Raw genomic sequence first — 22593 nt, 5'->3', positions numbered from 1 at the left:
TCACTCTGCCTCTGATCATTGGGGGGGGGGGGGGGGGGAAAGAGGGGTCCGCTGCTACTTTGCCTGAGATCGATGGGGGGGGGGGGGGTCAGGGGGGCCCGCTACCAGTCTGCCTGAGATTGGTGGGGGGAAGGGGGGACGGGAGCCCATAATCGCTCTGGGTCGCGAGGGTTTGGGGAGGATAAGGGGGTCAGTAATGTGGGGGTGGGGCAATGTCTGTAGGGGCCAGGGGGAGGCATTATCTGGCCCAGAAGCAATGAGGCAAGACAGCAGCATTCTATCATTGTTTTTCTGCACATGCACAGTTGGAGGCGCCGATCGGAGCTGCAGGGTTTCGGGTGTGTTAAGCCCCGCCCACAGGCTTGTGCAAGCGCGATTTGGAATCGCTGATATTTTTGCAGGCAGAGTGCGTATGGGGGCGCCTCAGAACGGGCCTAAAAGTCGAATCTGAAACGCTCCCAGTTTCAAGTACGCCCAGCATTTAAATCAAAATGGTAAAATAGGGCCCACCTAGTTGGTCAATTGCTTTAAAAGCAGTCTGTTAGTATCAAGGTTTTGAAATTTTCTCCTAGTTGTGGTGACATTTTAAATGGTTTAACTCTGAAAATAAAATGTTTAAGTGGATTGGGGCTCAGGTCCATTCCTCCATTTCAAATCCAGTAATTGACAGTTTCATGAAATGAATGTCTTCCCTCTCTCAGCCCTCCGCCGGCAGCATTTTGACTCCAGAACAACAGGAGATGGTGAATGCACAACTTGACCGAATACACACGCTCTTCAAAAGGCAGCTGGGTGTCCCTTTGCTTGGTAAGGTGCTTTTGAATTTGCCCATGGCTAAGTGCGTATCTGTGGGAAATCTGGGAGTCATGTTTGATTGATGTAGGGTAGGTGTTAGATAGATACTTGTAACATCTCATAATTGGAGTAAGAGTATAGATTACTCGGAGGCAAAGAGATTCTGCCCACTGCTTCCAAAAGACCATCGAAAATTACATGTGCGTCAACTTTTTATCATCTTTAACAAGAAGGTTAAGTAATCTTATTTTGTCTGCATGATCCACAACTTTCACCAAAGGCACTAATTATTCCTCCAATACCAGGAACCAACAAGTTATGTCAGACTATCCTTGAATTTTAATTTTGAGTTCCGGCTTCCTCCACTTTTAATTGACTTTTCAACATGTTCTACAATATTTACAATTAATTCCAAATGACACCTCCCCAGTGAGTTCCACATGCAGTCAAATAGTCTAGAACTTGTTGACAACTTCAGAAAATAAAACTTTCGTTGTTGCTGGTTCTCCCCTGGCTTTTCAGGCAGTGCATTCCAGACCCAAACCACTCGTGTGAAAGTTTTTTCTTGCATCACATTTACTTCTTTTGCAAAACATTTTAAATCTATGCCCTGTTGTTCTTGATCCTTTAACGAGTGGAAACAGTGTCCTCTACTCAGTCCAGCCAGCCCTCTTATGATTTTAAACATCTCTATCAAATCTTAGCCGCCTTGTCTCCAAGGAGAACAATTAATGTTGTGGAGCCACTGTCCGAAGTCTATACTTAACCGCGATTATTTCACTCTCTTCTTGGTCGGATTGCTTACAGCCATCTGTTTGTTCCCAAATAGATATGGAGACCACGTATGCTGAGTACGAGGAGTGGGCTGATAAGCCTGATGAATCTGTGATACAAGTGTACAAGAAGGCCCTCCAGCAGATGGAAAAACGAAAGCCCTATGAAGAAAGTCTGGTAAGGTTTAATCCTCTTTTACTCTAGCATCTGAGTTCTGGAGGTGTGCCCTTGTTTTAGGCCTGTTCAAAGTGTATTCTAAAAGAAATTCACTGTTTTCACGACCTTGATGTTTTTCACTGCTTTGCACATTTTGCATAAAAGTTTGCAATTCGGCAAGTCAGACGGAAAAAAAAATAACGGTAGATTAAAGAGAAAGATAGATGGAGTTTATTTTCACTCCAGGATCATGTGGTGGCCCAGATCTGGCTGCCAAAATGGTTATATTCCATTGATAACTTCATTTAATTTGGAGAGCATTTAGCCACTAATTTTGTTTAATTTGATCGGCTTTGGTCCTGTATATGCTTGTGACAAGTAGCTGACATGCGCCCAAGCTCTCTGATTCCACGTTATTTATTAAAGATGTACATTCTGATTCCCCAGTGGAGCAGCACAATAATGTGAGTGAAAAACATGGCTATTAATCTACTATTTTTCCCCACATGTTAAGTTCTTGAAAGTGGCCTGTCCAAGATGGCAGTGGAGCAAAGGTGTCCTCTGGATGCAGGGAGTGAGAACCAGTCAATCCGTAATGGATTTATGCACCTCTTTGCGGCCAGTCTACTTTCCCCTTTTATTTTGGGAGCCTGGATAAAATGACCAGGTTCTGTTTCTGTCAAGGGTTTTAGATGTAGGGCTTACTGACTGATCCTTTATACTTCTTACTGTGGTGATTTGATTTGCCGTGAGAATTATGTAACACTGATCCTAAAACCTGATTATATATTGATGGACTGTTGCATACATTTACTCCCATTTAGGTTGTAAGGCCTTTTGTGTACATTTGCATTACAAGTGAGTGATCAGAACCGTGTATTAGAATTGCCCAGCAATACTGTTGTGGTATGGCTTCTAATTTGAGAAATTAAATGCTGGTGCAAGAACAAAATGCTCTAGATGTTAGAAATCCGAACGAAAAACAGAAAATGTTTGAAATACTCAGCATCATCTGTGGGGAGAGAAACAGAGTTTCTGTTTTTATTTCCTGTTGTTATTGATGAATTGGATATTGTACAAGCTAATGCTACAGTTGCCATATGATGAGCACTGAAATATTTGATCTTGGAAAAAAAATACACCTAGACATTGCAGGATTTATGTTTCCCAAATCATTTTTGTTTATTCTGTTACAGTTGGTAGCAGATCCTCCAAAGCTGGCAGAGTATCAAGCTTACATTGACTTCGAGACGAAGGACGGAGACCCGGCACGGATCCAGATCACCTTTGAACGAGCGCTGTCTGAGAACTGTTTAGTGCCAGATTTATGGGCACGGTTTACCCTGTACCTGGTAAGAACTTTCTCTGAGTGCTAGTGTGAGCATAGGGCCAGTTTTGATCGTCTTCAGTGGAGCAGTTTTACTGGTATTTGTGAATGGACGTTGGCTGAGAGATCAGTGTTGGTCAGGAGACGGGGAAAACTCCCCTGCCGTTCTTGAGCTAGTGCTGTGAGATATCTTCCATCCACATGAGGCAGACGTAGCATTAGTTTAATAGAGGCCAGAAGAAATTGACTTTAATACAAAGGATGATCAATTTAAAGATTATTCTGGATGGATGGATTGGCTGATTGCTCTGAGAGTTATGTAACATTGATCTTAAAACCTGATTGTACATTGATGGACTGCTGTGTACATTTATTCCCATTTAGGTTGTAAGGCCTATGATGGGCTGATTGGCCTTCTACATCTCTACGTATTTGTGAATTTTGTAAATGTGCCATGCTCTCTCCACTAATTAATCTGATGACAAGTACAGTAATGTGTTACAGTTTTATAATGGGCAAGTACCATTGTCCATGGAGATTTAAACAAAATGGTTGAGTGCTCCGTGGTCTGTACAAAAAACCTATGGTGTTACCTGCTATCCCCGATTAAATGTTTGCCATTTCAGATTCCCACATCTGAGTTTGTTTGGACTATAGACAAAGCTCCCCCCTGATTATCTTGATTGAAAAATATGCAGAACCTCTGCACCATTAATCCAGAATTTGCTGGAGCTTCCTTGATGTGCTGTGAATTGACAGAATTCACTTTCCAAATCCCTTTGGTATACAGAGCTCCCGCCTCACGTAATCTACATTTAGTTGGATATTATTCAGAACCCCAGTTCTCCGATTCACTTTTAAACAAGCTACATGCAGAATACCCCTTTCAATGGATGAGATATGAAGCGGCCCGCTTCTTTCACTCACCTTTATTAGGACAGGGTAAAGTTTCCCTCAGGTCTATTTTCTCTGGTTTTCAGATTCTGCAAGTGTTGTTTCTTATTGCAGACTGAATGAAGCGGATTGATTCCATGTCAATGAAACGGTGCATATTATGTTAGAAGAGTTCTGGGCTGGATTGCTTTCTCTTGTTCCGTACATTATGATGTCTGTTTTTCCTCTCTATGAATGATTATTGATTTGATTCGAACTGCAAATCTCTATGTTTGCCATTCCAGGACAAACAGCTGAAGATCAAAGATCTGGTTTTGTCTGCACATGAGCGAGCTGTTCGAAATTGCCCTTGGATAGTTGGGTTATGGAAACGATATCTTCTAGCGCTGGAGCGACACAGAGCCAAACACAAGATGATAACAGGTAACCATGAACTGCGAACAGCCCATTGCGTTAGAAAAGCCTTAGTTTCATGTTGGGCAGAGAGAGCAGAGTTCCTTCTAACTTTTTATAAATTGCCTCCCTTTTCCATTCAGACTGAACAAGAGGGAGAATTGGAAACAAAACTCTCACCTTCTGGTTAGGTTTGCCACCAGTCGAGCCATCTGTGGGAAGCTCTTTCTTTGCTTTCTAATCCTAGTGCTGAGTTTAGTGGATAATTATACTTTTAGTTGGGTGATCCATGCCAAAACAAAATATTGTGGATGTTGGAAATCTGAAATAAAAGAATAATAATCTGGGAATACCCAGCGACTCAGGCAGCATCTGTGGAAAGAGAAAGAGAGCTAACATTTCAGTTCAAGGATTTTTCATCAGAACAGAAGATTTAACAATGACAAGGAAGTATGGAGACAAGGAATGATGGTGGGCGCAGAAAGAACAAAAGAGCGGGTACGTGATAGATGGAATGCAGGAGTGATTCGATAACAAAAGAGATGATGGTGCAAGGAAAAACTGGAAGATAATTTGACAGGTAGAGAACAAAACAAAGATCTAGTGCCATCGGTCAGAATTGCATAATATAACAGCTGCTGTCTGAAAAAACAGACAGAGGTTATGATCTCAGTGTGGAGTCCAGAAGGCTGTAACTTGTCTAGTCCATAGCCTTGCGTTGAGTTACCTTGGCACAGCATAGGTAACTGAGGTCAGGTTAGGAGAGGGATACAGAATTAAAATGATATGGCCAGAAGTTCATGGTCTTGCTTGTAGAATGAAAATGTTCCACAAAGCACTCACTCAATCTGCCTTTCTCTACCAGTGTAGAAGAGACATTGAAAAGACATTTGAACAGGTACTTGGATATGAAAGGTTTAGAGGGATATGGGCCAAACGCAGGCAAATGGGATGAGTTCGGTTCAGGAAACCTGGTTGGCACGGACTAGTTGGGCTGAAGGGTCTGTTTACGTGCTGTATGACTCTATGACAAGAGCAGTGAATACAGTATACTAAATTTTAAAAAAAATGTAAATCTTTGATTCTTCAGGATGGATGGTGAGAAAGATGAAGGGTGTCAGGAGAAGGTGCGTGGCAAGGTTAGAGGGCACTGAGGATCATTGAAGAGCGGACCAGTGTGTAGCGGAAGAAATGTCCCCTTCAAAATGTTGAAAGGGAGGGGAAGAAGTGTTTGGTGGTGGCACCTGGCTGGAGGTGGTGGAAATGGTGGAGGATGGGTGATAGAGTGGTAGGTGAGGAAATCTGTTGTGGTTCTCAGAGAGAGGAGAAGGGGAGGGATGAGAGAAGAAATGCAGAAAATGGGATGCATGTGGTCGAAGGCCCTGTACTCCATGGTGAAGGGAAATCCACATCAAGGTTAAAGGAGACAAACTGGTATGAAAGATTGCATTGTCGTAAGAAGTGGGATGGAGAAACTGGGAGAATGGAGTAGGGCCCTTATCGAAGTAGGGTCGGAGGAAGTGTAGTCAATCTAGCTATGGGAGTCAGTGGATTTATAGAATAAATTTATAATACATAAGAACTAGGAGCAGGAGTAGGCCACATGGCCCCTTGAGCCTGCTCCATCATTCAATAAGATCATGGCTGATCTTTTCGTGGACTCGGCTCCAGTTACCCGCCCGCTCACCGTAACCCTTAATTCCTTTGGCATTAATCGCCAATTAGTCCATGCACTTTCTGAATATAAATGTTTGTAAAGTTTTAGATAATTGATATACAACATAAATGACATTGTGCAGTTATTGGATGCTACCTGAAGGACATAATTTCTATGGAATTTACCATGTTTTTATTGTTATTGGTAGAGACTTTTGAAAAAGCATTAAACGCTGGGTTTATCCAGGCTACAGACTATGTGGAGCTTTGGCAGGCATTTCTGGACTACCTGAGACGGAGAGTCAATTTCAGCCAAGGTAATAACATAATAAGTGACTGTCTACCTCTCCAGTTTTATCTCATTGACAATGTTATCAAACAATGGCAAAGTGTAAATATGGTAACGACAATAAAATGGTACCTTCTTTCCTTGGAAATAAGATCTAATTTGAGGCTAGTTACTTTTTCATTAAGACAGGAAAGTAGAGACGTCCTACAGATCTGCTAAAGCTAGATGCAGGTTTAAGGTATGAAGAATGAAACGTTGTTTAGTGAAAAGCAGTCAGTACCAGATTGTGGGACGGAAAGTATTGGATTTGGGAGGGTTGTTATAACGCTGAGGACCTTTCGGAACAATGGAAGGTGGTGGAGATTGAGATGCTGTAGTGTGGAGTCAGGGTAGGTTGAGATAAAATCTGGTGGTGTGATGAAGTACATGATGGTGAAGAAGGGAGCTTCACTGAGACAGAGAAAGACTTTGTCATCGAAATGAACAAGGTGAGGTGGGGTAAAGCTGAATGATGTGAGATTAAAAGTAAGCAGTCTTGGCGACAGGATGACAGCTTTGGGATTCAGCTATGGGATGGACAGGGACTCGAGGTTTGTATACAGCCTAGTTCAACATGAGGAAACATCCACACTGTGCAAAGAGAACAGGAATTTTGGGCAGGGTTAAGAACAAGCTTCATGGTCTACATATTGTTTGCTTGGAAGCAGTTTTGGCTAAGACATGACCTAATATCAGATGAGCTGGGCAGCAGGAAGTCAGTGTGGATTGAGTGAAGTGATGCAGTGATAGAATTGGATTTCATTAGTGTATGTGGTCACTCAAATCAGAAATGTGGATGATGTCACGAGAGATGTGAAAGGAGAGATCAGGACGGAAACTTTGGAGACTCTGGAGGTCATAGGGCAGATGTTGTGTGGGTGGTGGAGAAAGCTTTGTATTTTGAAGATTCATTAGTTGAGTTGGGCAGGTAGCAGTGGAGCCAAGTTAGTGCAGCCCTGTGAAGCTGGCATATAGAGGAAGGGTGTTGGAGGAGGTTGGTGAGACAGGACATGTGAGTACCTCGGAGAGATTGAGCATTGCAGGGAGGCACAGGCCAAGGTTATCATCAGTGTCTTCAAGTGCAATCTCAATACTGTGAGCTGGGCAGACACTACATTGAAGAGAATCAAACAGGGAAAGGTGGGAATGAAACTGGGTAGCAACAATACATTTTAAATACCTTAGATGTCACCTGTTTCTCACCCACTCCCCACGCTTGTCACAAGGTCCCTCTCTTTCTTTCCCGTTAATTCTTTGTTATTTTGTTTGAATAGATTCCAGTCAAGAGCTAGAGGAACTCAGGTCAGCTTTCAGTCGTGGTGTGGACTACTTGAAACAGGATATAGAGCAACGTATGTTTTCACTTTTATGTTTTAAAAATAAATTGTCAGTTATGCTGCAGTCATTTATTACAGTGATTTACTCTCCAGCCAAAAAGACTACTTGGTATTTTAGAACATGAGAAGCAAAGGTGGGAAATGGTCATTCCATCATGATAGCCAGAGCTATCCTTTTATAAATCTATGCTGGCTCTTATTCAGTTATTGCTTCACATGTGGTCTCACAGCTATACTTTAGAATGGATTCAGTTATTTTACTTGTTATAGATGCTGAGTTAATGAGTCTATAGTTGCCTATTTTAGAATTGTTAACTTTCTAACTATAGGATGTCATATTTCCTTGCTCCCGCGCAGAAGTGCTTGGTGAATATTTTATTGAACACCAGTGAAGTTTTTCAGAACTGGAAACATAAACATATGGGATAAATATGTAGGTAAATAGTTAAGTTATATTGGGCACAGTTGGCTGAATTGCCTTCCTGTGTACTGAAATGATTTGTGATGACAGCTGGTGTCCCACACGAGGGACGGCACGGTGGTTAGCACTGCTGCCTCACAGCACTAAGGATCCAGGTTCCATTCCAGCCTTGGGTGAATGTCTGTGCGGAGTTTGCATGTTCTCCCCGTGTCTGTGTGGGTTTCCTCCGGGTGCTCTGGTTTCCTCCCACAGTCCAAAGATGTGCAGGTTAGGTGGATTTGCCATGCTAAATAGCCGCTTACCAGGATGTGTAGGTTAGGGGATTAGTGAGGTAAATGCATGGGGGTTATGAGATAGGGCGGGGTGGGTCTGGGTAAGATTGGAGAAGCGGTGTAGACTCAATGGGCCAAATGGCGGCCTCCTGCACTGTAGGGATTCTACAATCTTCTCTGGTGACTTTCAGAAACTGATTAGATGTATTTCTAACCTCGAGTATTTATTTTGGTCTTGAGTTTATTTTTCAGAGTCTATGGAGTACAGAGGTTGAATAGAAAGTTAGTATGATCTTCTGAATATTGCTAGAAAATATTATTTTCCTGGTTCAATTATTTTGTAAGAAGTCTCACAACACCAGGTTAAAGTCCAACAGGTTTATTTGGTAGCAAATACCATAAGCTTTCGGAGCGCTGCTCCTTCGTCAGATGGAGTGGAAATGTGCTCTCAAACAGTGCACAGAGACACAAAATCAAGTTACAGAATACTGATTAGAACGCGAATCCCTACAGCCAGCCAGGTCTTAAAGGTACAGACAATGTGGGTGGAGGGAGCATTAAACACAGGTTAAAGAGATGTGTATTGTCTCCAGACAGATCTCCACATCAATTATTTTGACCATGGCTGTTCACAAACCTATTTATCTGCTCTTTTACCATATTATTGGAAGAACATTTTAATATTTCTAGCTAAGGATCATTCAGTCCTGGAACACGACATTAGTTCTATGTTAGGGCTGTTGTCATTGAATAGGAATTGAATCAGCTCACTTTAGAGGAAGATTTAAGCAGCTATTATTGAAGGGTTTGAGAATGAACTGCATTTGCAGCAGTTCAGCTAACGAGCACAGGGATGTTACTGGCTTTATGAAGAGTGTTTCTTATAAGTTACATTCTATTATTCAGTACTGCAGCACAAGTTCCTTGCTTAGTAATATGGTGGTTCTATTTCAAATGGGCAAATTTCAGCAGTTTATAATTGTTAATTCCTTCACCATTCATTAAATGTGTTGATTTTCATCCCTTTTATTGGTCAGGAAAGATATTTGACCAGTTGCCACCTATCTACCCACTCAAGAGGTTAATGGGTGGGTTCCTAATTCCATCCAGTATTTCTCCTTGATTTAGGAGTGAATCTGAGTTATTCACTGGAAATTATTTTCAGTCTTTAAAGCCGGTGTTTTTAAACTGTGGCTGATTTAAAAATTGAAGTAACTTCTGGCCTCCTTGCAGGATTCGGTGAGAGTGGGGATCCCTCATGCACAATTTTACAGAATTGGGCAAGGATTGAGGTAAGATTACACCTGGAACTAGGGAGCTTCTGAGCAAAGATTCTGGGTCCTTTTTATCCTCGGCTTTGACACTTCGGTTTCTGTATTTCAGATTAATTTCGTAGGTGAATCCTTAGCCATTCATAATTTCATGAATATCATTAGTCTCATTAGCTAGATTTTTATGTTGTATTTGAATTACACTGACTCCCCAAAAATAAATTAATAAATGCAGTCCGTGCTATACCATTGTTGTACTGAACCTTTACCTTTACATTCATCAGTCTTTCCTTCTTGTAGCCTAAGCAACTATTGAAGCTGTATGACCTCGCTTATCTCTGAAAATCCGTGCTGACTCAATACTTCTATATATTAGTTATGCAAGGGACAACTAGGTAATTTGTCAGGCTATTAAAAGTGGAGGAGGGGATCTGCCAATGTGTGTCCCTAGAGATTAGGACAAATGGTTTGTGCTGTGTGCTTCTGGGGTGAGTGCTGCTTTATATGTGTGTTCCTGACACAGAAGGTCTACTGCTTGTGTCTAGCAATTGGGACCAAGGGGTTTGTTTCTGACTTCGGTTGGGTGGTTTACACTATTATTCATCCCTGAGGATGAAGGTGACTGGTTTTTGACAAATGTCATGAGGGTGGTTTATTTGACCCCGGGGATGAAGAGAGAGGTGGCTTATGAAGAGTCCTTGGGGATGAAGAAAGTTTATTTGTACTGTGTATTTGCTTATTGGAAGGTTGAGATGTTATGATTATTGCTCATCCCTTCTTTGTGTGCTTATAATTTTAAATTCTTTTCTAGGCAAAACTGTGTAAAAATATGCAGAAAGCTCGGGAGCTGTGGGATAGAATAATGACCAAAGGAAATGCAACATATGCCAACATGTGGCTGGAATATTATAATTTGGAGCGGTAAGGACATCAGTCTCGTCAATCAGCAGTTTATTTCTTCCCCTCCACCCCCACAAATTTATCTTCCATCCGTACTTGAAGGTACTGTATGACATGGGAGTTTGGGGTACAGGATGTTCTTTGGTACTCTGTCACAGTGGGCATTCTTTACAGGCACAGGTTGCACCCAAACTGTATGGAAACAGGTCCTAACAGAAAGGACAGTAAAGAGAAAGAGGGTTTGGATACAATAATAACATAAAGATTTAAAAAGGGGATGGGAGCCAAAGTTCAGAGAACATCTAGGTATGACAATATAAATACTGAAACACGATAGGAATTAAAAACAAAATACCTGATGAGAATGAACCAGGACTAATGAAAAGTGTATATTATTAAAAATAATTCTGGCCACAGGGATAGAGAGGAAATTAACTGTGGCCTTGGGGGGGGGAAAATGCATGACTGGGTAAAGGAAGTGAGAGTGGATCTGTGGGTTCCATCACAGGTGTCATAACTGTCACAGCTTGCATGGGTATCTGTATACATTAACAAAGAATTTACTTTATTTTCTGTTTGCATGTTATGATGTTGCAGAGCTCATGGTGACCCCCAGCACTGCAGAAAGGCCTTGCATCGAGCAGTACAATGTACCACTGACTATCCTGAGCATGTCTGTGATGTGTTGCTCGCCTTCGAGAGGGTGGAAGGTGAGTTTGTGCATAATGTCAAGTGTTCGATAAAGAGTACCAAGGGACCTTAAAAGTTTATTATGTGGCTGAAAATAAAGTGAGTGTGTGTAATGTGTCAACGAAGCCATTAACACAATCCTCACTTCTGCTGGCTGAGCAAAAGGATACTTGGGCCGAATGAGTGAAATGAGATTTAACTTATTATTTTGCATTGAAATATGTGAAGTGTTATTTCTGAGACAGTTGTTTCAAAGGCAGTGGATAAAGGGTCTGGTGGAATCCTTCCAGGAGCCTCTTGCTCTCAAGGACCCACAGCAACTACTGTCGTATTCCAATGGACTCGTGCAATTGTTGATGTGCTTCTTGGATCCTTTCACTTTACCAGGTTCCCCCCATTACTGATATTGGCCTACATCTCCATGTGACTCGAGTTTTGGCTCGAGTAACTGCTGTGACTATTTCAAATGAGTGTGACCGTATCTTGTTAGAAGACAGATTGTCAGGGCACTTGATAGAACCAAGATCTAAGAACTGATCTCGCGGCAGTCAAAAGCTGTTACAGTATAACCAAAGGTGGACTGATTCTATACTTTGTAAATTTCTTTCCCAAGCCATGGAACAAGTGCCCTTGTCCAGGAAAGGTTTGGAATCTTCTGCTGCTGCTTTGTGTAGAAATTGAGAGGATTCTGACACATTCCAGCCCCAAAAGTGCTGAATTTTCTTATTCCTAATTTCAATGGCCCATGTGCTTCTGGGGAACAACCTGTGCTTTATGTTGGGGATCATGGTGCCTTTAAGAGTTATATTTTTCTGGAAGATGATTTATTGCAAAAATCAACTAGCTTCCAGGAACTAATGTGACCAACTGCTTGGGAGATAAATAATAGAAAAATAATTCTGACGAATGGCAGGTGGAGTTTAATTTAGACAAATGCGAGGTGATGCATTTTGGTAGATTGAACCAGGGCAGGACTTACTCAGTTAATGGTAGGGCGTTGGGGAGAGTTACAGAGCAAAGAGATCTAGGGGTACATGTTCATAGCTCCTTGAAAATGGAGTCACAGGTGGACAGAGTGGTGAAGGCAGCATTCGGCATGCTTGGTTTCATCGGTCAGAACATTGAATACAGGAGTTGGAATGTCTTGCTGAAGTTGTACAAGACATTGGTAAGGCCACACTTGGAATACTGTGTGCAATTCTGGTCACCCTATTATAGAAAGGATTTTATTAAACTAGAAAGAGTGCAGAAAAGATTTACTAGGATGCTACCAGGACTTGATGGCTTGAGTTATAAGGAGAGACTGGATAGACTGGGACTTTTTTCCCTGGAGCATAGAAGGCTGAGGGGTGACCTTATAGAGGTCTATAAAATAATGCGGGGCATAGATAGTCAATATCTTTTCCCAAAGGTAGGGGAGTCTAAAACTATAGGGCATAGGTGAGAGGGGAGAGATACAAAAGTGTCCAGAAGGGCAATTTTTTCACAGAGAGGGTGGTGAGTGTCTGGAACAAGCTGCCAGAGGTAGTAGTAGAGGCGGGTACAATTTTGTCTTTTAAAAAGCATTTAGATAGTTACATGGATAAGATGGGCATAGAGGGATATGGGCCAAATTCAGGCAATTGGGATTAGCTTAGCGGTTTTAAAAAAAAAGGGCGGCATGGACAAGTTGGGCCGAAGGGCCTGTTTCCATGCTGTATACCTCTATGACTCTAAAGAGGTAAGCAAGGCATAATTTACAGGGAGATTACATTGTGTGTGGTTCTGTTCTCAAGCAGTGAAGTTCAGAGCAAGTATGCTGCAGGAATCATCTCTTTCAAACAGAATTCAGTTGAAAGTCTGGGTGCTGGCTAAAAGGGTTTAAACCCCTGATAACTAAAGGATGCTATTAACAGTGAGTTGGACTCTGGGATAGCCAAGCTGAGAAGATTAAGAGTGCTCCTACATGCAAGAATTCAGACTTAGAGAACAAGTGGATCAACACTTCGATGGATATTTGAAACAGTACTCAGACCAAGTGGTTAATCTTCCAATTTCTGATCAGCATCTCACTTGAGTTTTTTAGGAGAATAAATCAAATGGGCATAGAAGGAAATTTAAATTAAGTTTGGTTAAGAGTACAACTACGTGTTTTACTTTTAATATCTTTAATGTAACAGAATATTTTGGAATATAGGTATTAGTAGTCACGTTCTTTGATTTTTATGTAGTAGAATTATTTTGATTTAAACAGTGAACGCATAGCTCTATTCTTTTAGTAAATACTTGGGTTTTTGGATTTCCAAAAAAAATGATACTGATCTCTTCTGAGACCATAAGAATCATAGAAATCATAGAAACCCTACAGTGCAGAAGGAGGCCATTCGGCCCATCGAGTCTGCACCGACCACAATCCCACCCAGGCCCCACATATTTACCCGCTAATCCCACTAACCTACGCATCTCAGGACTCTTAAGGGGCAATTTTTAACCTGGCCAATCAACTTAACCCGCACATCTTTGGACTGTGGGAGGAAACCGGAGCACCCGGAGGAAACCCACGCAGACACGAGGAGAATGTGCAAACTCCACACAGACAGTGACCCAAGCCGGGAATCGAACCCGGGACCCTGGAGCTGTGAAGCAGCAGTGCTAACCACTGTGAGTGAGTAAACAGCCTCAATGACTGAGTAAATGCAGTGCATAGTTTTGATATTCAGCCATCCAGATGGGGAAAATTACCAGGTTCAGTTCCTGCCTCATGATGAATTGGCTGATTCCTGTCTCTTGTGGAAATGCTACAATGCCTACATTCTAAGGCAAAAAAAGCATTGTGTTCCTGCTCCTGATTTGCTATCCAGTGACTTTGGGTGGAAAGTGGGTATCGGGTAAGGACAGGATCAGTCTCTGCTCTACGCTGTCAGGATGTAACTGTGCAGCAATATCAAGTTCACTCTAATATGTTCTCTTCAGATCATTAAGTTTTTTTAAAAAAGAGTTGCAAAATATTAAATAGCCGGTTTTCACTCACTGTCTAGACTTGCGCTTGAAAAATAGCTATTTGTATGAAATGCGAGAGGGCTGGAATACCAAACCAGTGTACCAAGCAAAGATAGTTGCCTTTAGGAGAGAAGAGCAGAACATTGTAGACAGGAGAAAGGAAGTCCAAAATCATAATGAACACACTATATGATAAACCATCATGTTGTATATAATTAATGAAATGTTAGCCTGGCTCAATTAGTTTCACTCTTGTCTTTTAAACCCCGCAGTAAGCTTGCGCATGTTACCTGAATGACACCCGAGTGCTGCACTGTCAGTCAACATGTTAAGCTGACACCCAGTGGGTATAAAAGATGTAATGTTACTATTTGAAGAAGAGCAAGGAGTTATCGCAGAATCCAGAGAATGTTTGTCTTTCACTCAGCACCATTTAAACCAATTATCTGGTTGTTTGTTAAATTACTCCCACGTCATACAGTACCTTCAATTTGTCTGCCATATTTGCCTCATAAAGAGGCTATCCATCAAACATAGTGCATTGGTTATCATTTGTTTTGGAACATCCTGAGGACGTGGTATATTGCTACATAAATTGAAGTTCTCCCTCACCTTTCATTTTTGTTCTATCCTGAAGATATTCACTCTATATTCCACAGAAACTAACCATGTTTCAGTAACTTTGCCAGGTGGTCCTGATTCATGTGTGACCTTCATGTGTAAGTTAGCAGGTACTAGACCAAAGAGGCATCACCGCTCAATCAGATTGTACACTCGCCCAGCTTCCAACACACACAATCAGCAAGTGTCACTTTATAGCAAACAGGAACAGTAACCAAAACTGATTTTCTTCCTCCAGCCCAGCAGCACTCAGATTAATTGTAGCAGTCTAACCAGTGCTCTGAGGTCAGCTGATTCAGCGTGGTCCCAGTTCTAGGATGATATCTGCTCTACATGGCTCAGTGACTTGGTGGAAAAGATTGCTGAGCTGGAAGAAATCAAGTTTTTATCAAAAGTTTTATCAACCTCTTTTAACCACAAGTCAAAGTTCAATGTTTTGTAACAGCTATGGTCAAGAAATAATGTTGGTTCTTCTTAACGTTGAGCCAGTTCCTTCAGTAGTTTTAGAGAAATGTAAACAGGAATAATGAAATTCATTCTGAGTAGTAAAACAGCTTTTTATCCTTTTTCAGGCTCTTTGGAAGATTGGGACCTAGCTGCAGAGAAGACCGAGACCAGACTTAACCGAGTTAATGAGCAGAGAACCAAAGTAAGTACATAGCGGATTGTGTTTTTTGCCAGGTGAGGTCAATTTTGGAGATATTAGGAGAGATTCGCCCAGTGCTGGGTATGGAATAGTTTCTGATTAGTCATGCACTGTAGAGCATGTACAGTAATCATTGATATTCATTGAGAGCCTGGCATATAACTTCTGCTTTAGGGCTGGCCGTAGGAGGATGAGCAGGGGTGGCTTGGAATGAAACTCAACCTCTGAATTCACCTTGTGTGTGTTCATTAGGATTGGAAACTTCATTACCAGAGACTAGAGTTCTTTCCCACTTTTGGCATAGATTCTCAGTAATGGGAACACCCAGATCCAACGTGTGCAAGTTTGATGCTGAGTAAAACACCTTCGATACTATATGTGTGCTGACTGACTCTCCAGTCAACACAGCAAACAATTTCTGTACAAAATAGGGAGTTTCAGCGCATCATGTATCGAGGAATGTTTTTGTAGCTAACTCTTGAGAAATGGTTTGTCTGGTTTAAACTTTTATTGTTGCAAAAGCTAATCCAACTGAACCAATACTAGGAGACTTAATGTGTTGCATCAGTGTAGCTAATGTTTTAATTGCAGATCAAAAGAAAGAAAATGCAAATATTGGAAATCTAAAATACAAACACAAAATGCTGGAACTAGATACAAGATAATCAGTTAACATCCATAAAGAGAAAAGGCAGGCTTTAACATTTGGATGTGGACCTTACATATGTTATAATCCAGGTCAGAAATTTGAAGGTGTTTTATGAAGTCAGCCTAGACCATAAGTTTTGCACTTTGAATTTGGCTAGGGTAAGCACAAGATGTTTCACTTCAGGCATGATTCAAATGACCAACTAAGGAGCTTTTATCAAACAGTCTATTTAAGAATACAGTTAACACCTAGAAAGAAAATTAGCGACAGCTTTTACCAATTACAAACAAGAAAAAAAACAACCATGATATTGCATAAACCTTAACCATTAAATGTACTGTTCCAATACAACAAAACCTCCTTATTAACATACACCTGCCACAGGTTTAACACAGAAAATAAGAATGCTCATGTGATACTAGAACATAGTCCTTTGGTTGGAGAATTGAAACTCTGACTTCCCCGTTCTGGAAACTCCCAGCACCTCGAGGTAGAGATAATACCACTGATGGTCTCCAGCCTTTAGCCAGCAAACCACTTACAGCAAAATTTTCATTCCAGGAGGACAAGAAAACTGCTTCCAACATTGCACAATTTCTAATAGGGAGAGAGGCACAGAAATACTGCCTTTCCGTCTGAAGTCCAAACACCTTCTAACTAACCAGCAACCAAAACTGAAAGTAGGAACTCTTGGGAGAGAGAAAAAAAAACTGTTCCATCTGACCTGTCAACCATTCTTCCCACAGAAAGGTTGTAACCTACCAGAAAGTGCATTAGGTCCAGATTAAAAATAAACAAAACCTCATTTAAACCATTTAAGCAGCAATGAAAGGACATCTAACCAGGCAGCCAGTGCCAGAGCATAAACAAAAAGCTTGCTTACAAACTGCAGGGAGCATGATTAAAAAATAAAGGCACAGTACCATCACACATTAGATGGATAAGTAGACATTTTAAAAGTTTAAGTTAAAGAAGAAAGGGGGAAGAGGGGAGAGCAGATAAGCCACTAAAACGAAAGGAACGTACTGCAAATGCTGGAAGTTTGAAATAAAAGCAGAAAATGCTGCAAAACTCTCAGCCGGTCAAGCAACATCTGTGGTGAGAGAAATGGAGTTAATGTTTCAGTCAAGGTAGTTCATCAGAGCTAACAAGCCAGTTGTGGATGGAATCAATGGATTAAATCCTTAGTAGAAGATTGTCGGATGATATAAAAGATTATCAGTGAGGTGATGGAAAGATATGAAAAGAACATTCAACTGGTTGAGAAAATGAAAAGATTTGGACTGATCTGGATAAACAAAAAGTGCTGTAAATGTAGCAGGTCTGGAATTCAGACAGGAAGTGCTGACATGTCTGGGGCCATTTGTCCATCAAACAATTGGATCAATCCTCTGGTGTGCACTGTGTTGAGATGAAAGCTGTTCACTCCCATACACCAGCTCTGTCACTCTCCCACATCACCCCACACTTCCGCCACCTCCATCCACTAAGCCAGTAGCAGACCCACCCCACATGATCAATATTTCCTGCCATGAAGAAAATATAGCAACCTGGCTGAACACAAACCCCAGGAACTGTATGTCACCTTCTCCTAAATACTCTGTAGCCGCCTTGTCTGAATGCTGATTTTAGTAACTTAAAAATGTAACTCTAACCGTTTATTAGGTGAATAGCACTGGTTTCTCTGGGAAGACTGACCTGGCTGGATAATACACCAAGATAGCTAGTTGACGTTCATTGGCATTTTTGCTCTCACTCGACAAGGCAATCTGGAGATTAGCTGTAAATATTATTAAATGGAAAAAACTTACCCCTTGAGATGAATTTGATTGTTTTAACTCCTATTTTTAATGTTTTGCCCAGGCTGCAGAGAAGGAAGCCCTGCTGACAAAACAGGAAGAGGAGAAAAATATGCAGCGGAAGAAAGGCAGATCTGAAAAGAAAGCTGCGAAAAAGGCCCAGAAACAGGCATTACCTGGAGACAAACGCAAAGCAGATGAGGAGGAATGGGGCACCCAAATTGGTATGGCACCCTGTGAGAAGACTAACTCGTGGCTAATGAATGAGCTCCATTCTATATATGCTAACATCTTAACAAGGGGATATCTGGTAGAGTGCGTCAGTAATTGGGGCAAGAATTTAATCTGAAACTATTGTGTTCTAACATGGGGAAAGTTTAAGCTTTTGTTCTTATGGAAAATTGCTGCTGTGTCAAACGTACCACAAAATTCCTCAGGTTACAGCTATATGTTCTTTGAGGTGAAAAGAGGTAATTGAGTGATTACTAAGAAATAACTAGTACATTGAACAAGTGAGAGGACTGTGCATTGACATAATTTCAATTGGATATCTGAGACTGGGAAATTTAGTACTGACCGAGTAATCACGCAATAGTTCACGACGAGAACAGAATTTTCTAATTTCAGATACTTCCTCATTCGGCACCCAGAAAAAACATGACAGACCATACTTTTAGTATTCAATTAGTAGCAGATTTCTCCTGTAGAATAGAATCATACAGCACTGAAGACAGTCCTTCCACTCATTGTATCTATGCTAACTCTTGAAAGAGCAGTTGTATTTTAGGAAATGAGAGTTGGTTCGAATGTAGTAGTTCCTTTTTTTAAAAAATCAGCTTGAAAATTTTTTTTTTAGAAGTATATAAGGAGACAAAGAGGTGTTAGAAGCTCTTGTCCTCCTTTGAAGAGCTCATCAGTGTCATTTTCTCCACTAGTTCCCTAACCCTTCTCCCATTTTCCCACAAATCTCTTGTCTTTTTATGAAATGCCTTGGAAAGTTTGTTATGTTAAAGGAACTAAGGGTAGAATGTTCTCTTTTTTTTGTCTGGGTGTCAACTCGGGTGGGAATAGTGGAGTGTATCCCACTGGCTGCACTCCGGCTTTTCCCACCATATTTTTAAACAAAAATATCAAGGAGGCAGGTCCCACGTCACCCTGGTGGGGCAGGCCCTGAATGAAAGGTGCCCTGATGTCAGAACAATAAAAACAGACATCTTTAACAACATAATCAACCAACCATTAACAACCCTGTTGCTTCAGTTTGTATTCCCATTCTCCTGCTCCATTTATGACCACAAGAGGGAGATTTCTACTAATTCATCTTTCAATTTCAGATCAACCAAATAAAAAGCCTCGAGCTGGGGAACTGGAAGAAGCTGAGGAAGAAGATATGTCAACAGAATGTGGTCTGTTTGGTCGTAAAAGCAATACAAAGATACTGGAGACTCCAGCACTGCAAAAACAAAAAGCTGCAGCTGCCACATGGAACAAAGTTCTCCACGATAACACCAAGGATGACCTGACTGTGTTTGTCAGTAATCTCTCATACTCGATGCCCAACCCCGAGGAGCGGCTGAAGGAGGTATTTGAAAGCTTTGGCCAGATTGCAGACATCCGCCCTGTTTACAGTAATAGAGGACTATTTCGAGGATATTGTTATGTGGAATTTGAAGAGGAGAAAGCAGCTACCGATGCCTTGCGGCTGGACCGCCAGGAGTTAGAGGGCCGGCCAATGTTTGTTTCACCATGTGTCGACAAAGCAAAGAATCCAGAATTTAAGGTACTTCGTTTGGTCACTGACGTGGGATTTTTTTGCTTTTAAACATTTTCCATTGTCTGTGCAACCTTTCTTTCAAGAAGTTCCAGTTGGCTGAAGTGAAGGGACCCATTTAACCATAGGTCAGCTTGTATTTCCCAATCCCATTGGCTTGTTTGTGATATGGTTCAAAAGAATATTGGGCAAGAAACTTGAGGTGCAATTCTGATAGAATTCTGCTCTCATCTCATTCTTCTGAGATGTCTCTTTCAATCATCTCTCAAACCTTTGTTTCTTTGAACATTTTGTAACTGAAGAATGGTGAATTATAGCTAAGAAGACAGATTGGGTAGGCTGGGGAGAGAATAGAGCCAATGTTTTGAGTCAGGATGACCCTTGGCTCTATTCTCTCTCTAAAGATGCTGTCAGACCTGCTGAGATTTTCCAGCATTTTCTGTTTTTGTTTCAGATTCCAGCATCCGCAGTATTTTGCTTTTATATTACTTGGTTAGGCTGGGATTGTTTCTTTGGAACAGAGGAGGCTGAGGGGAGATTTAACTGAAATTATTTTAATTGTATAGAATTATGAGGGGGCCTGGATAGTGAACCTATTTCCTCGAGTAAAGTAGGTCAGTAACCAGGAGGGTCTTGATTTAAAGTAATTGATGGAATTAGATTAGAGAGTGGTTGAGGAGAGGTTCTTTTTACCGGGGTGGGAATCTGGAACTCTGCCTTAAAAAGATGATGGAGTCAGAAATCCTCATGGCATTGGAGAAATGCTGCGACTCAGATAGTAATATCCTCACCCCTGGACCACAAAGTCCTGCATTCAAGGCCCATTTATAAGCTTGTGCACTAAAATCAAGGCTGACTTTTCAGTGCAGTACTGAGGGAGTGCTGTTAGAGGTGTCATTTTTTTCAATGAGACATTAAACTGAGGCCCAATCTGCCTGGATCCTGTGGCACTATTTCGGTGAAGAGCAGAGGAGGTATCGGCACTGCCCCGGCCAATATTTATCCCTCAATCAACATAACATAAACAGATTATCTGATTGTTATTGCACCGCTGTTTGTGGGAGTTTGCTGTGCACAAATTGGCTGCTACATTTCCTACAATACAACACTGATTACACTACAAAAGTCCTTAATTGGCTGTAAAGCACTTTGAAATGTCTGGTGGTCGTGAAGTGTTCCATAACCTTCATGGTTCCAGATGAATTGCTGGAAAGTAGCATAGGATAGGGCGTGTAATTTTCAACTTGTACAGACATGATGTGTCGAATAGTTGCCTCCATAAATTTCTGTGATTCTACTGTATTATTTTCCCACTTCTTTTGTCACATCTTTAATTTTCCTCAATTATGTAAATCTTTCCCAGACTGTGAAAGGCAGCAATGAGGGACTGGTGTTTACAAAATTCACTACATTGAACAGATGCAGCAGAGTTTTAAAGAAACCCTATTTTTTCTTAATGTTTCGTGCTTTTTCTCCAGGTGTTTAGGTACAGCACCAGCCTAGAGAAACATAAGGTCTTTATATCAGGTTTACCTTTCTCCTGCACTAAAGAAGAACTGGAGGAGATCTGCAAAGAGCATGGAAACCTAAAGGAGATCCGCCTTGTCACTAATCGCTCTGGAAAATCAAAGGTACCTGTTGTATAGTGGCCTATTAAAAAGCTGGTGTGTGTCACTTACCTGTGAAGTAAAATCATTTCAGATCTTGAATAAACTTTTGAGTAACTTCCCCTCTCTGGAAAATTGATGAATATCAAAGGAACCAAATGCCCATAAGCCTGGGAATTGTAAATGTTCAATCACATTTCCTTACCAATAGTGAATCTTCTCCATGCTCCACTGCTAAGTTGGCTTTGTGCCTGTGAACGCTTGTGTTGGCTGCTTTAGACTACTTGTCCTGCTTTAGATTTAAGTCTCTGAGATTTCATCACTCGGACATGCAAAGATACTTGCCAGAAGCAACATACGTTCATACATGGGCCTGTTCTCTTCAAGAAAATGAAATATGTTCAAGCCTTGCATCTTTTTTTTGAATTACCCTAGAACTTGGGCGCCTGTAGTTCCTTGTTGCATTTTCCACAGCAATACTCTGATCAATTGGGTATGGAGGGATATGGGCCAGGTGCGGGCAATTGGGACTAGCTTTGGGGTTTAAAGAAAAAAGGGCGGCATGGACAGGTTGGGCCGAAGGGACTGTTTCCATGCTGTAAACCTCTATGATTCTATGATAGCCTGTCCCATCACTCTTTATGCAAACTAATACTGAAATTTTTTCTGGGACGAATAGTGGCCTTCTGACAGGGCATAAGTTGCATACTCAGCCACAGTGCTATTAAGTCAATTAGAAAAGTAATTGCAACATGAAAAAGTGTATCAAAGTATTTGCCCCAAGCAGCTGTCCTATAGTCGTGCACTCCAGATTTGAAGATCACAAATTTGAGCTCTGCCACCTCTACCTGTAAGCCCAAGCCAGGGAATGAAAACTCCCATAAGCTATTTAGCTTTGTGTCATTTGAACCCATGTAGAGGAATTGTGAAGACCTTTTTCTTTAATTTCCAGCTTTGTACTCTCTGGATCTGAATGTTTCAGCCCAGTATGATGGATATGTGTCTACCCCATAGATTGGCTGCTGTTACCTGTGAATAAGTTATTCCCTCCTGAAGTTTAGTTTTTGGAGTCTGAATAACATTTCAGTGGCATAGTGATTAGCACTGCTGCCTCACGGAGCCAGAGACCCGGGTTCGATTCCCGGCTTGGGTCACTGTCTGTGCGGAGTTTGTACACTCTTCCCGTGTCTGCGTGGGTTTCCTCCGGGTGCTCCGGTTTCCTCCTATAGTTCAAAGATGTGTAGGTTAGGTGAATTGGCTATGCCAATTTCTCCCTCGGTGTATCCGAACAGGCAGTATTAATGTAA

At 41.4% G+C, this 22593-nt stretch overlaps 1 protein-coding gene across 1 annotated transcript in view; it reads left to right on the top strand.

The window, feature by feature from the left end:
- The window catches only part of sart3 (spliceosome associated factor 3, U4/U6 recycling protein), a 31356-nt gene that overhangs the window by 5945 nt on the left and 2818 nt on the right, over positions 1-22593 (top strand). Inside the window, exons 4-16 of the mRNA XM_078227035.1 lie at positions 702-807; positions 1625-1746; positions 2922-3077; positions 4231-4369; positions 6205-6312; positions 7598-7675; positions 9587-9645; positions 10436-10545; positions 11122-11234; positions 15387-15463; positions 17973-18132; positions 19243-19688; positions 21158-21310. Coding sequence (XP_078083161.1) covers positions 702-807; positions 1625-1746; positions 2922-3077; positions 4231-4369; positions 6205-6312; positions 7598-7675; positions 9587-9645; positions 10436-10545; positions 11122-11234; positions 15387-15463; positions 17973-18132; positions 19243-19688; positions 21158-21310 — 1827 coding nt within the window. The remainder of the gene's footprint in view (positions 1-701; positions 808-1624; positions 1747-2921; positions 3078-4230; positions 4370-6204; positions 6313-7597; positions 7676-9586; positions 9646-10435; positions 10546-11121; positions 11235-15386; positions 15464-17972; positions 18133-19242; positions 19689-21157; positions 21311-22593) is intronic.

Source organism: Mustelus asterias, chromosome 13 (genome assembly GCF_964213995.1).
Source record: "Mustelus asterias chromosome 13, sMusAst1.hap1.1, whole genome shotgun sequence".
NCBI lineage: Eukaryota > Metazoa > Chordata > Chondrichthyes > Carcharhiniformes > Triakidae > Mustelus > Mustelus asterias.
The sequence above is the reverse complement of the archived record's forward strand: the minus strand, read 5'-3'. Positions and strand labels throughout refer to the sequence as shown.